Raw genomic sequence first — 14,648 nt, 5'->3', positions numbered from 1 at the left:
GGAGAATGATTTTCTAGAATTACCACTAAATATTTTGATTGTAATGCTATATCCTCCAATTAGAGAATCTGGTGCTATGATCTCTAATTGAGTTATCCAATGGATCAAATATGAATGGAATTACCTGATTCAAGTGAGAAATTCCCGATGCTTTGCTGCCATTAATTCTGGTCACATCTTTTCACTGCTACAATCTAATTGTCAATTTACTTTTAAACATTCACATCACATTTTACTGCTTTGATATTTCTTTTTAGTTTTGTAGTTCCTTTTAGTGTTCCTACCTTCTCCCTGTGGAATCGACACCCCAATATATACTGCGATAGCCGCGTTATTCTTTGGGCGTAATCAAATTTCACTTTTTCCTCCTCATTAAAATTTTCCTTTCTTTTCTTTTCTCCCCAAAACTCCCAAAAGGAGGGTAAAAGAATATGCTCAACCATTTCCGAGACATGCCATACCACGTATAGCGGGAATGAAGTATACACTTCCAAAAAGCAGGGGTAGCAAGAAATCCCCAGCTAGATTTCCAACTAAAAGATGGCTAGATAAGGAGGTTGCAGGTGAGCCTTCCAACACCCATGCCGCCGTATGCGCGCAATCAGAAGATCGGCGTGAATCCTGCGCTGTGAAAACTACTACCGCCCACATCATTGTGCATACATTTAGCCACACGAGATGGCACCCAAACGCAATAGGGATAAAGATGAGAACTGCAGTGGTAGGCAATGGGCTCCCAGAAGAAAGCCCTGCATTCAAACTACTTTAGTATAGCAACCAAGAGTTCCCCAGCAATGTAAGGTGGCATCTACATCAACTTCACATTCCATATCTATCAAGATCCTATCCTTCATTGCTACCGTCCTTTCTTGGCAACAAATCACTAGCACTTGGAACATACAACAAATTATTCATTTAACCAAGCTTTTCCTCATTACAACAAGTTCAAATGGTACACTGCTAGAAAAATCTTGAAATTCTATATAAGCTTCTAACAATTTACTTAGCCTAGCTACCGGCTTGCCGCTGATCCTTTAGTTCATAACAAATTTCTAACGTAGGTAGCTCTTGGCTAAAACTATCTACCACAAAACCTAAATTGACACACAGAGCACGGAAGGAGACCTAATCATATTTTGTAAATTGTCCCGCAGTTTATGCCCATGGCGAATAAAGATCTGATCCTAAACAATAGGAAGAAGACTAAATGAACGTGACCACATTTTAAACCCCTGCTTCAAATCCTCAGACTTTAATATTTTACACACCAAAGAGGAAAATCACAAGGCTTAAAATAAGAAATTAAGCACACTCACCATCACAACCCTGGGAGGAAAAATGGAACAGTTCAAGGATTTATCGGCTGCACTCTCCTTTGACAAGTATTATCATGTTTTATTCCAGTTTTCTATCAAATCTTACCAGAATTTTTCTCACAAAGGAATCTTAGTAGAATTCAGAAAAGTAATACAAAGTGCAGCCAAATGGAACACCGGCAGATTTCCTCAACTTGCCCCAATGTTGTATACAACAAAATTTTAGGCTAATCGAATTAATTTAGCACAAGCAATCATTAATTAAAACCAAAACCTGTTCAACAAAAGCCTATTCAAAACGAGAACGCCAGCCAAAGCAGACTTTAGTAGCAGGAAATTCTCTTCAAGAAAAAGCAATAAAGTCATCTACAAAAACAAATATATAAAAAAAAAAACAGAATCCATATTGTCAGCATAGCTTATTTCAAACAATTTTTAGAACACCTAAAAAACAACCAAATACTAAATTTCAAATAATCTAAGCAAGATATAGAGGAAAAAGAGGAAGGGAGGAATCCAAATGACATTCTCACCCTCCATAGCCCACACAGCCTAATATATAATTACCAAAACACCTACCAAAACTGCCTCAGTCTTTTGAGGGTTACCACAATATAAAGTTTAGCAAATACTAGAAACTGCACCAGTAGGATGCCCCATCATCTTAGTTCTGGGAAATCAGTTCTCAGGTAGTCCTTCTTCAACTTTCTCTGCCCTGTAATTGAAAATTGTAGAAATATTCGGTAACTGAAAAGTGTTCCCACATGAAGAATAGCGATATGACAGCATTATGGAGCGACAAAGAGAAGTAAAATGAATAAAAAATGAAAATAATGAAATGAATATAGGCACCGATAAGCAGAAATACCGCTAGAATTATGCATAGGCAAACATATGATACGCTAATTTCATATATGAATGTTCTGGATATGATTCACTATGGTTAAGGGCTATTAACAAACTTCTTGCTAAGTGCCTTATTCAAAACTCCTGCTTTGCAATGTTGTTTAAAAGAGAGAGAGAACAAATGGCAATGCAACTCACAAAATTAGAGTCGATATAACTAGCACAAGAAAACTTAGAACAAAAAAATTAAATAATTTAAAGAAAAACTGCCATGGAGCTAAGGAGCTGAGCAGCAATCTGACTTGTAACAACAAATATCAACAAGAAGAAAAGTAAATAGGAGAGTCAGAGTGTTCGGAGAGGGCTTATTTTCATCCCATAGCTCAAAATTTCCTAGGGGCCTCATCAAGAAAAATATTAAAATAAAAAAATCATCAAAGGTAGTTTTCTTTTGTTTGGGTTGGGTTGGGGGTGGGGGGGGGTGGGGGAGGGGGCACTTCAAAATGCAATGCTATTCAAGTAGTAGACATGCTCGATGCAAAGAGTTTGACACCATAATAAGACAGAAACATCCATTTAATCTTTTACGGCAAGTTTGTCAACTGAACATGAATGCTCAGATAATTAGTGTTGATTCCTTGTGACGAGCCTGATGAAAACTAGAAGGCTGGTTAGCAAGCAAGTGGCTCTTTTCATTGGTAAATTTATGAAACTAGTTGACTGGGCACAAAAATAAATTTTATAGAACAAATAAAGTTCTAAACCATCAAGCTATGACACAATAAACAACAATTTGTCAACATAAATTTGAAACAAGAGATTCCTTAATGTATCATGTTTATTAAACCATTTTAAATTGTTAAACTAAACACATATTCATAAAAATGTATTTGAGGTAACATTTAATAAAAATCATCCTTGAACAAAACTGCAATGGTATGGCATCAACTGAGAAATATAGACGCAGCAAAGATAAATGCATTTAATGATTGGATGTTCCCAAGCCAACTTCTTCCATTAAACATCTTTAAACAACCCAGACATCTAATAAACCATTACATAGAATACTACAAAAAATCTAATAGAAAAATTTATCTAAAGAGCTTGTATTAATGTAGAAGTCGCATCAGGATAATAACACACTCATAGAAGATATACCAAATAAAAAAGGTCTCTATTGTGCCAGTACAGCATGTCAGTACAGCACTAGCATGGTCTATCATTCCATGCCATGCCATCCAACACTTAATCCATGATCATACTCATGACTTGGGCTACAGTCCGAATCTTGGGTTGAATCTGAACAACCTAGAAATAAAGGACCAGGAAGATGGTAACAAGGGAAAAGAAAATTATCTCGTTCATTTTCTGCAATAGCTTTTCATCCTTTTCATGACAAAAAATAGATTAAGGTGTAACAGGAACCATTGACTCAACCAAACTTCCCTTGTTTTATCATCAAAGAAACCAGAAAAAGGAGAAACAAAAATGAGAGAGAGAGAGAGAGAGATTCATGTCCCAGATCTTGTTTAAACCTTTTAGGCCATGACAACTTGACCAAAATAAGTCTGTTTGGGGGATCTAAGACATTCCAAAGATGCTGCTAACCTCAGTTACCAGACCTACACTACAGTAGAAGCATCCGCTGCATTAATCTTGTAACCCAAATCTTCTGGATGTTTCGCAGCTGCTGGATCAGCCCCAATGTTATTACAATCTAATGGCGCAAGAACAATGCCCACATTTTGCATGATTGGTCCACCTGTAAAGACTAGGTTGTTTCAAGTGCGGTCAAATTTGGTTGTTTCTTGATTGAGTTATACATAGACCTCTTCGGGCTGTAGTTATACATATACTTATTATTCATAAATGTTTTCTATCAGTAAGATATTAACTGAACAGAATATTCCTCAAGAAAAAGATCACCGGACAAAATGCCTTGAGAAAAACACAGTTGTGCACAATGCTTGGAATCAAAATATCCAACCCTTCAACAAAATCCATCACCACTCTTACAGCTTGTGAGGCCCATTTACCCCCAGCAATATTAAGAGCACTCATTGAAGCATCTCTTACAGAGCATTGCACCCCCGTCATCCCTATGATCAGTTTCAGATTAATTTAGCCTTATTTTGAGGCATAAATTGTAAAGATATAGGTTTCCATGTTGACAAACTATGAAAATTCCAACAAACCCAAGTGTGCAAGATTAGGTTCGATCAGTCAAGACAAGGATCAAAGTATCAAATTCTCATTATATCGTATCAAACATTGCATATCATGCTAGTATAAAATTAGCATGATAAGGGATCTATAAACTGTTTACCAATAATGTCTGCTTGTATTGCATTAAATATCCTGCAATATTAGCTAATAGCTAACAACTTTTTGTGCTCATCTTGATGATCCTTGTTTATTCACTGACCGTATCATCAATGCATGTAGATTACTTGTTTCAAGCATATCTCGGTACCTCTAAGAAATTATGTGATATCATATAGTTTTTACATCGAAATTTGAGCTGCTCAATGCTTGTTTGATCTAATAATGTTGATTTATATTACTTCACGCATTAGACTTCTTGCACCAGCGTTACTGCATACATTTGAAGGCATGTCTGCCAACAATGAAAACATGTTTTTAGTACAACTTAGAATGCTAGACTCAAGTTACCTGGGCAAAAATCATAGTATAACAGGCAGAATAGGTTTTGTTTTCCATTAGAAAATTATCTGAGATTGCCACATTTTCCTAGCAAATCATGACATGTTATCTTCATTGTTTTCAGCGACATTTTCAATGCCCATGCATGGCAAGTACCAATACAGCACCATACACTACACATTCAGTGCTAACGCCCAACAACTGTACAAAAAATCTACATTCAACCCAAATAAAAACAAAGCCAAAGCCCTCGAGCCACAATCATAGACAGTGTGTGCATCTTTGAGCAACCATTTTCATTACAGGAACATGGATATTGAACATTTCATGCCAATAAAAGATGGCTTTCTCTTTTCAACATCAGGGCTGAGGTTACATTTAGTAAACCATGGTTATAAGATAATCCCAGTCAAAAGCATGTGGTACATATGATCGTTCAGCATCTTAGACTTCTAGAATGAAGTGTAATAGGTCCACAAGTCAAGAAGAGTTAGCTTAGCTAACTTCAATGGAAGAATATTCAATATCTACATCACAGTTTCTATAGCATAACCCTCAATAATTGAAGGGAGCTTACCACGACTTATCGTGGATCTATCCATGTCCATTAAGGACCTGCTCCTTGAAGCAACCTTGTTTTGCTATGGGCATCCTGATGCATTCCTTTAAAGAATAATTCCATTGTATCTTAAATAGTTTAAGAACTCACTTGAGAGAATCTCATGGTTTATGTGTTTCCTGAACTCTATTTGATATCAACTCTGAATTCTATGAATTCCTCAAAAGAATCAAATTTGTGATGCATGACATGGATGTATTCAAAAATAGAATAATCATTAATACAGGTGATGAAGTATCAATATCCTCCTCTAGCTACCATGACAAGTGGGTTACACATAGCTGTGTAAGCTATCTACGCAATTTCCTTTGCACTCTCACTCTTACATGAATAGGATTCCTTGTGCACTGTGCCCCAAAGTGGTCCAAATTATAATAATAATTACTACCACTTAAGTGACAGTGGAAATCTGACTTATATCTCTAACATCTTTTTATCTTTTTGCTAGTGGCACAGCACAAGCAAAAAGTTGTGCATCTAATACTTTTTGGTCCACCAAATAAACACTTCATCAACCATAAAACTTATTATTGACTTCAAAGCCACCTGATAAATCTTAAAGCCAAACAAATATCCATGCAGAAAAAATTAATTAACAAGACAGAAACGAAAAAGACCTACAGAGAATATAATCATATGCCCCATAACACCCCCATCATCATTAATGTTACTGCCGCTCTCCTCAAAAACAAGCTAACTCTACTTGCAATCCAACTCTCATATTAGAGTACCCTATCCACCAAAGACTTTCCTCTCATTGCTAGCACCACTTCAACTCTCCTTTCCCCTTAACACCCAACATGGATACCTCCCAAGTATAATTATCAGACATCACTCTCATTCCACATAAAAATCTAGCAAGAGATACCACCAACAAAACATGCAAGTTGATCGTAAAAAAAGCTATTTAAATGCAGTCAATCATTATATCTAACAGAAATGGCAGACATAGAATATCAATTGGAGAAAATTAGAATTACAGCAATCATGGCAAATTTTAAACATGCTGCAACCATGCTGGGATTTTTGTTTAAATGCACGATGGTTTTATCAACTAGTAAATTTTAGCAATGTAAGAACATATGTGGCTTTTTGTAAATTGGCTCATCAAGTGCAGATTTATTAGTGAATATACAAGCTATAGAACAAGTGGAGACATCAAGTTAGTAGTGCCAGCAGAGCTTTATGAATAGCCAAGTGATGAAAACGGTCATTGACCAATTGGTTAAACCAATAGCTGCCTGGACTTTGGATGTGTACACAATGGATTCTTCACCAAAACAACCATAATCAAACCAACAAACAATCCAAACCTTTTCCTAATGGTTTGGCATCAGATTGTGAATCCTCATTCTGTGATTAATCCTACTAATCACTAGCCTCGGCAATGGTGCAAACATTTCCATATTATTTCCTATAAGTTTCTTCGATAAAAGCTTGCACCTTACATCTTACCCTCTTCTTTACAGACCCTTTGAAACAAATCTGGCATCTCTACTTGCTAGACACTGCACCACTGTAAGCATAACATCTCAAATATGGATCCAAGAAGAAGAAGGGGAGGAGGAGGAGGAGGAAATGGAAGCAAAAGAAGTCGACATGGAGTTAAATCCACAATCCATGGGCAATTATTCAAGCATTAAAGTGAAAAAGAGAGAAAAAATTGGATAAAATAGAATAAGATACTATTTCGGTAATGCTACATATTAGGGATGGCAGCAGCAGCAGCAGCAAAAACAAGAAATTGTTTCCGTATTTTTTCAAAAAAGTCCACATGGATCAAATCCACAATCTAGAGGCAATTCTTCAAGACTCAAAATTAAAAGAGAGAATAAAAAAAGAATAAGATATTATTTCACTAATGCTCCATCTTCGGGATGGCAAGAAGAAAAGGAAAAGAAGACGACTCACTCGCTTGAGCACATCTAGCCCATGGTAATTTACTCAACAAGTTCATTTGGTACATCAAATACATAAAAGGATCTTCACACTGAGGCACCCAAAATCATAGATAATCTGGCCAAAATGGATAGTTTTGATCACAAGCTACAATCCTTGAAAGCTACAATTATTATCATTATAAAATCTGGATACAGGAAAAAAATCAAAATTTTCATCTATCCCCATTCTATACCACTATGAACTTAATTTTGAACGCTAGCCAGACGAGGATATCATCCATGCATTGCATTAATTTCTATGACTTTTGACCTTATTCATTTGCTCATGACAAGTTGATCTTCAATAAATGACAAAGTCCAAAAATGAAACAAACCTAAATACAATGTATCCTTTTAAAAAATCCAGAGAAAACTTAAACTTGATGGAAGAGCCATGTGTTTACCCTATTAAACAAATGCCTAGATACATACATATATGCATATATCTCATATATACCATACAAATACAGATTTACGTAGATATCACATAGATCTGGACTATATTAAACCTGTTTATATATGGATGCAATGTATGCATACATGCGCATGTATGTATATATGTGTATGTGCGTGTGTTATTGCAAGTGTATGTCTCCAAGATATTCATTAATATAAGCTTATTACAAGGACCCGCTGTTCAAATAGAACCCAGACTTAGAAATTAGAATAGATTTCAAGCTCCCAACCAGCTATTTGTCTACACTAGTTTAATGGCAGTGTTAAAGGTGATAACCATCATGATGATGCTCTGATAATTGACCCCAATGCAAGATATAGATACGAAAACGTTGTACAGTTATTGTCAGTCACTTAGTTGACAGAAACCCATTTTCCTCTGGAAACACCTTGTGGAAATAATACAGACATGGAGGTAAAGATGTTGACAATCTAAGGTGATGAATATGTACACTGGCACTTAATAATAAGAACACAGAAGGTCCAGAGATATGGATACTAATATAACTGGGTTAATAGAATACAAAGCATGAAAAACCACTTTGAAGGGAGGAAAGTTCTCGCAGAAAGGAATAACAGCAATAGCACCTAAACTTAGAAGGACGTCAAGTTCAGTCCCCTGGATTTAGCTACTTGCTCCAATCCCATAATTATATACAAAATCAAATAATAATGGGGAAAAAATCTCCTCTAGCATATCAATAGTTCGAACAAGGATTAGCAATAGCAGGTCAATTCAATAAAAACATTGCAAATATAGGGGAACATTCTATTAGATAAGCATAACTCATATTGCTGGAAAAAATTGATGGGGAAAGCTAAAATAAAAGACCAAACCTTGGAGGAGTAGCAGCATCAGTTGTGTCCGCTTTCCTCCAAAACCTTTCTGTGCGATCCTCCAACAAGCTTCCAGTTTCGTTCCCTATCTCAAAGCTCCTCTTCCCAGATGATGACCTTTCAGGTGGTGCTTCCCGGATCTTCATAGCCTCCAGCTTCTCATCAATCTTCTTCCAATCCTGCCCCTTCTCTGCCAGCACCTCCTCCCGTGGTCGGGCCTCTCCAAAGGGATTCGATCCCTTGCTCTTGTCCATAGACCTAGCCTCCAGCTTCTCATCAGTCTTCTTCCAATCCTGCCCCTTCTCTGCCAGCACCTTCTCCCGTGGTCGGGCCTCTCCAAAAGGATTCGATCCCTTGCTCTTCTCCATAGACCCCATTGGTTGCTCTCGACGACTTAATTCCCCGTTGCTCCCGTTGGCCAGCGGCAACGTCCGGGGCTGCAACAGGAGCCTCGGCCTCCCGCTACTGGTCCCATCCTCCCTCCTCTTCCCCCATGTATCCGAATCCGGCCCACCGTTCGATCCCTCCCTATTGAACATCTCAAATCCACCCCTCCTCTCTCTAGGACCATCAAAAGCGCCGACGTTCATCCTCCGTGCATCGGAAGGCGGTGCCGCGCTCTTGTTGGAGATCCAGCTATCCGATTCATCGGCCCGGGACTGGGAATCGAAGAAACCCCCTCCCCTCTCCCTCCTCTCCGGCACCACCGATTTCTTCCCGGCGCCCCAATCATCTATCTCGTCGGCACGAGAGGGACCCAGATCCATATTAGATCCAGCACCAGGCCCCCCATAGCCGCCCCTCCTCGGCTCGTCCGAAACCCTAGAGGATCCCCAGCGGGAAGAGGATTCCTCGCCGGAGATCCGCCCGCGGCCGCCCGAGCCGCCACCGTAGGAAGAGTAGCCGAAGCCGCGTGAGGAGCGCTCGAGCTCCTCGGCGGTGCGCTCGCGAGGGCCGGTGGGAAGGACGAGGTGCTCGTCGGGGGTGAGCCCCTTGGAGGAGGAGGACGACTGGAAGCGGCCGGCGCCGTGGGTGACTGCGTTGCCGGTGGTGAACTCGGCGAGGGAAAGGCGCTGAGACTTCTGGGACTTCTTCTTCTTGGAGGTCTTGGAGGCGGCAGCGGAGGCGGCGAGAGAGGGAAAGTCGGCGGAGGGCTCCTGCTGGGGGTGGGAGGTGGAATCGGAGAAGTCGTAGCCCTCGTCTTTTTTCTGGAGTTCAGCCTCGTTCTCCTCCGCGTCCAAGGCCCAAGCGCCAGGTTTCGCCCATGCCGAAGCCGCTGCCATCGCCGCTCTCTCTTTCGCACGCTATCGCTCGCTGTCGCTCGCTCGGTGGGCGGCGATAGGGGTTGCGGTCGGTATAAATGTGTGGGGTTATCGCGAAAGGGCCACGGAGAATCCTAAAAGAAGTGGGCTGGAAACCGCGTGGTATACTGTTCCCTCGGGGACCAGATTCGATTTTTTACCAAAACCGTGGTCTCCTACCGTCAGCGACTTCGGATTACAATTTAGCGTATCTAGATATAATGCGTCTACCATAAGCAAGGTGGATATCGGACCGTTGGTTCCAGACAGGGCGAGTCCTTCCCCGATAAGAACTCTAATTATTCCCATCTAGCTAGGTTTCGTTGGCCCCCGAACAAGACCAAATTAACTCCAGGTTTGTAGCGGCTGGCAGTTGATAAATGATAAATCTTTAATACCTTCATCATTGGTGCGCAGCTGCGGACAGCATGGAAGGATTTTTTCTTTATGAGGCACGCTCTGGGTGCAGAGCACATTCACGTGGAGGACGACTCGGTTTCGGTGATAGAGGGAATCTACAGGCAACTTTCAGAATCAGATGGGCAGTCCATGCTCCTTGATATACGGCGGATAGCAGTGGACTGCGGCTTCTTCAACGCATGTATACCGGAAGGCTAACTCAGCTACAGATTGAGTGGCCTCCTATGCGGCGCATCACTCCGGAGAATTCGTTTAGGTGAACCAGGTGAATGTTCCTTTCTCGCTTAATCTGCTTCTATCTTCTAATTTTTTTTAATTGTACTCATATACGTTCAGTGTGAGGAGCCGATGTATCAAAAAAGAAAAGTGCTCGAGCCCACCAGTCGGACCTTTGCTCTGTTGGAGGAAGCCTAAGTTTGATTATTGCTGATATATTTTAGAAATTTCAGATTGTTGAAACGGCGGAGCTTTGTTGGAGCTATTCCTTTTGGATCTATTGCCTGGAGTCGCATAGCATTTTTATCCATGCTGCATTATTATTTAGTATTTTAAGGCTTGATTACTACTACAACGATGTTTCTATTCGAAATATACCCTAAGGCAAGTGAGAAGGAGAGGAACAAGGAGTTATCTAAAAATCATATACACCATTTCAATTGGGCTTCGCAGATGTTCATGCCCATAAGTAAGATTCATGTATTGATAAAGACTCGAAAGAGATGGACTTTCCTCAGCCTCGGCGAAACTGAAGGTAGAGCACGACATGCTTTACCAAACAACAGATCCAATTCCATGTTTTGAGAGTTCTAGTCATTAATTAAAATTTTCATGAGAAAGAGAGAGATGAGAAAACAAAGAAGAAAAGAAACTACGGCTTTTCACTTGTCTACAAGATTAGACATCAACTAATTGATCTTCTTAATTATAAAGACTAAAAAGCCTCATTCAAGTTCGAATATTGTCTGAAAGTCGTAATGCAGGCCAAACTTGAAATTTATACAGGGTTAACAATTTAGGCATGAGCCCAACTAATCAGCCTAAAATAAACCTTGGGTCCATTCCTACCCTTGGAAACGAAATGTTTAGCAAAATATACTAACAAGTATAGAAAATTATGAATTTACCTCTTTTTCTTGTTCAATTTTCATGTGGTCGGTCGATTGCTTAATTCACGAGGTAATATTTAACAACAGGAAATTGGCCTAGTCGGTGATAAAATTAAAGCAAAAAAAAAAAAGACAAAAAAAAGGAGACAATTGGTAGCTACTATTCATTGAAATCTTTCATCCAATTTTTTTTTTCACATTTAATCATTGCATGCACATGAAGGAGATTGGCACAAGAACAATTTAGTTGCAAGGAACACCATATATACATGCATTCACACGAAATGTTAAATCAATTAACCACCACCACCTTGAGACACTTTGATAGACTCGTTTGTTCTAGTATTAGTTATTTTCATCTTTAATGATCTCATATATATCACACTCCTTGTCCAAAGGTACTTCAAAATAACTCTACATATAGAGGGGGAAAAAATCAAGATACGTGACAAGGGAGTACATTGGATTTGCCACCAATATTGCATATGAAGCAAATCCCATTTTTATCCATATGCAGCAAAATGCTTGACTTCTAAAGCATGAACCCATTTATGAATAGAAGTATTGACTTCATCATAGTTACATGACAGATCTGTTGCATGCGTGGAAATAGCACATGAAATATTTACATTGAGAGTAAAGTCAAAATCAATCATGTTGCATTACCTCTTAGTACATTAAAGGTACCCCATAGTTTAAGGTTTTTCTTTTAGGTTCTGTAAAATAAAAAGTTCTTGGTACGTAGATTTAGGTAGTTATAAAAAATATTCGTGAGTTATAAAGAATATAGTAAGAAACAAGATAGCTTTTCCAAATTAAATTGAAAAATTTCACCTCATGCTTCTTGCAGTTGCTATATATAAATGATTTCATTATGCTGTTTGTTAGATGTATGCATGATTAAAACTAGCATTTTAAAATTGGAATTTGTAAGTAGTAAAAGCTTCTTGAAGGTATAAACTTATTTACTTTATGTAAACTAGAAGAGAGGGGAGAGGACATCAAGGGAGCGAGCTTTTTTAGTCGGTATAGTCATTTCGATATCCATTAATTTTAAAGGTTCGGGGTATTGAGCTAGACGGATGACAACTTAATGTAGATCACCTTGGTTATTGCAAATAGTGCTATATAGGATTCAGGAACAAGATCATATCTAGAAGGCAAATCACGTACCAAATATTTAAAAGTCATAAGTTGGTCATATGATATCTGATTGAAATATTTTTTTTAAAAAAAAAAAGTGGCTAACTTTTTAAGATCTATGACATGTGTGTTGCTTTGTAAGGGGAGACGTGTCATTAAGAATTAGGTCTAAATCCATAATTTAGACCTCAAAGTAGATCGATCAAATCAAAAATTTTCTTTTAAGAAAGATTTTAACTGGGCATATCTTTCAAGAAGAAAAAGTTGATACAGGAGTTGAGTAGATATTTTAGTTTTTTCATATTTATTTCTACTAGTCATATCTATTTTAAAAAAGTAAATCTTATTAAAATTAGAGGAGAAATCTAATCTAAATTATGAAAGAGTAGATCTCACTTTTATAAATATAATTGTGTTTTAGTTTATGATCATCAATGAAAAAAAATAAAACTTAAAACTCTACTCTCATCAATTTTTTCATTTTTTTAATTTCCTTTTAAGAGATTCAAATTGATGGTTAAAGAAAATCTTCTTTATTTCTAATTGGATCATCATTTCAACTCTTCGGTCTCGTATCCAAACATGGTTGCCTAAGGAATAGAGAAGAAGGACCATCTTTTCAAAAAAAGAAAAAGCAAAAAATTCAAAGAGAATAAATTTCAATATCATTATAATCGATGATACAACCAATCCTACAAAATATGACGTTAATTTCAAAAAATTAGGAAAATAACCTGAGATAGAAAAAGCTCTTACAAAATTACATCTACAACTTAACTATATATTTTCCAGTTCTATCATGGTCAAAATTGGACTCTCTAAATCTATTGAAATAAAATCTACCCTAAAATACTGAAAGGCAAGTTTAATAAACTTGTTTTTTTGTATTTATGAAGTTCGCACATGTTGGTCCCGATGACCTGAACCATCTTGTAACTTGATTCGATCCATCTTCTGTAAATAATCAAGAGTCACTTGCTTTGCATCAATCTCTATACAACCATTTCCACATGCGAGCGCAGATAGTTTCATTACCAGCTATTCATGGCTTGCTATGGCCATATAAAGGCTCTTGAATTTATCAAAAAGTTATACAAAAATAAAAATTCTGTCATCATGCTGGTGCATAATATTAATACAACAGATGGATGCGTGACTCTCTCTCCTACCTAAGTTGGTGGTGGGAGAATAGGTTCCGGTTCTCTCAACTCTTTGCCGTAGGAGTTTCTTTCCAAAGGTGTATAAGGGGCAAATCATGGGTGTGGTCCCATATTCTCTCCCCCTTTTAAAACATATGAAAACGACAAAAAAAACAACCATTGTATGTCCTTTAAAAAAAAGAATAGTCTGCCGAAAAGAAAGAGTAGTTTGCCCTGATTATCCTGCATGTGGCTGTCGTGAAAGAATTCCAGAGCAATGTTTTGTCGCGGAGGCCACAAAAATCAAACCAAATGCTTCTAAGTGAGATTTATCATTAAAATATATGTATTATTAAAAAAAATTAAAACAACCTTTTGGCTCATTTTCTAGCCAAGTACGATTGCACCTTTATATATATATATATATATATATATATATATATATATATATATATATATTAAGTATGGAGCGTAAGCGTAGAGATAGTAACTTACTCCGTCTCATCGGATACTTGAGCCGACCCGACCCGACCTAAATGAGTTGGATTTTATCTGACCCGCAATAGATTCGAGGTAGGTATGGTTAAAGGTAAAATTTGCTTCAAACCTGATTCAAGTATATATATGTGTGTATATGTATGTATGTATATATATATATATATATATATATATATATATGTCGCTTCACAAATTCTCTCTTCGAGATTAAAGAAAATACTTTTTGTAACTTTATTAGAAAAGATTTATCCAATTTTCTCTATTTAATAATTGTCCATTCCTACTCTGAGACTCTATTCGTTTTGTTCTACTCTAAAGCAAGTACAGATAATAGTCTACCCAATTTGTTGGCATCCCTACACA

At 37.8% G+C, this 14,648-nt stretch overlaps 1 protein-coding gene across 1 annotated transcript; it reads right to left on the bottom strand.

The window, feature by feature from the left end:
• Positions 1 to 1,638: 1,638 nt before the first annotated feature.
• Positions 1,639 to 10,056, bottom strand: LOC103706144 (eukaryotic translation initiation factor 4B3). The gene is made up of 2 exons (XM_008790158.4): positions 8,679 to 10,056; positions 1,639 to 2,031 (listed from the first exon to the last, which is right to left on the bottom strand). The coding sequence occupies exons 1-2, from the start codon at positions 9,959 to 9,961 to the stop codon at positions 1,995 to 1,997; spliced, it is 1,320 nt and encodes a 439-aa protein (XP_008788380.2). The 5' UTR covers positions 9,962 to 10,056; the 3' UTR covers positions 1,639 to 1,994.
• Between the last annotated feature and the right edge of the window lie 4,592 nt (positions 10,057 to 14,648).

The sequence above is a fragment of the Phoenix dactylifera genome, chromosome 2 (assembly GCF_009389715.1).
Source record: "Phoenix dactylifera cultivar Barhee BC4 chromosome 2, palm_55x_up_171113_PBpolish2nd_filt_p, whole genome shotgun sequence".
NCBI classification, from domain to species: Eukaryota; Viridiplantae; Streptophyta; class Magnoliopsida; order Arecales; family Arecaceae; genus Phoenix; species Phoenix dactylifera.
The sequence above is the reverse complement of the archived record's forward strand: the minus strand, read 5'-3'. Positions and strand labels throughout refer to the sequence as shown.

Excerpts from the sequence above, each read along its gene's own strand:
- LOC103706144 (XM_008790158.4), bottom strand. The coding sequence starts at position 9,961 with ATGGCAGCGGCTTCGGCATGGGCGAAACCTGGCGCTTGGGCCTTGGAC. Across the intron at positions 2,032-8,678 it reads GATGCTGCTACTCCTCCAAG|GGCAGAGAAAGTTGAAGAAG; the intron begins GTTTGGTCTTTT and ends TTTCAATTACAG.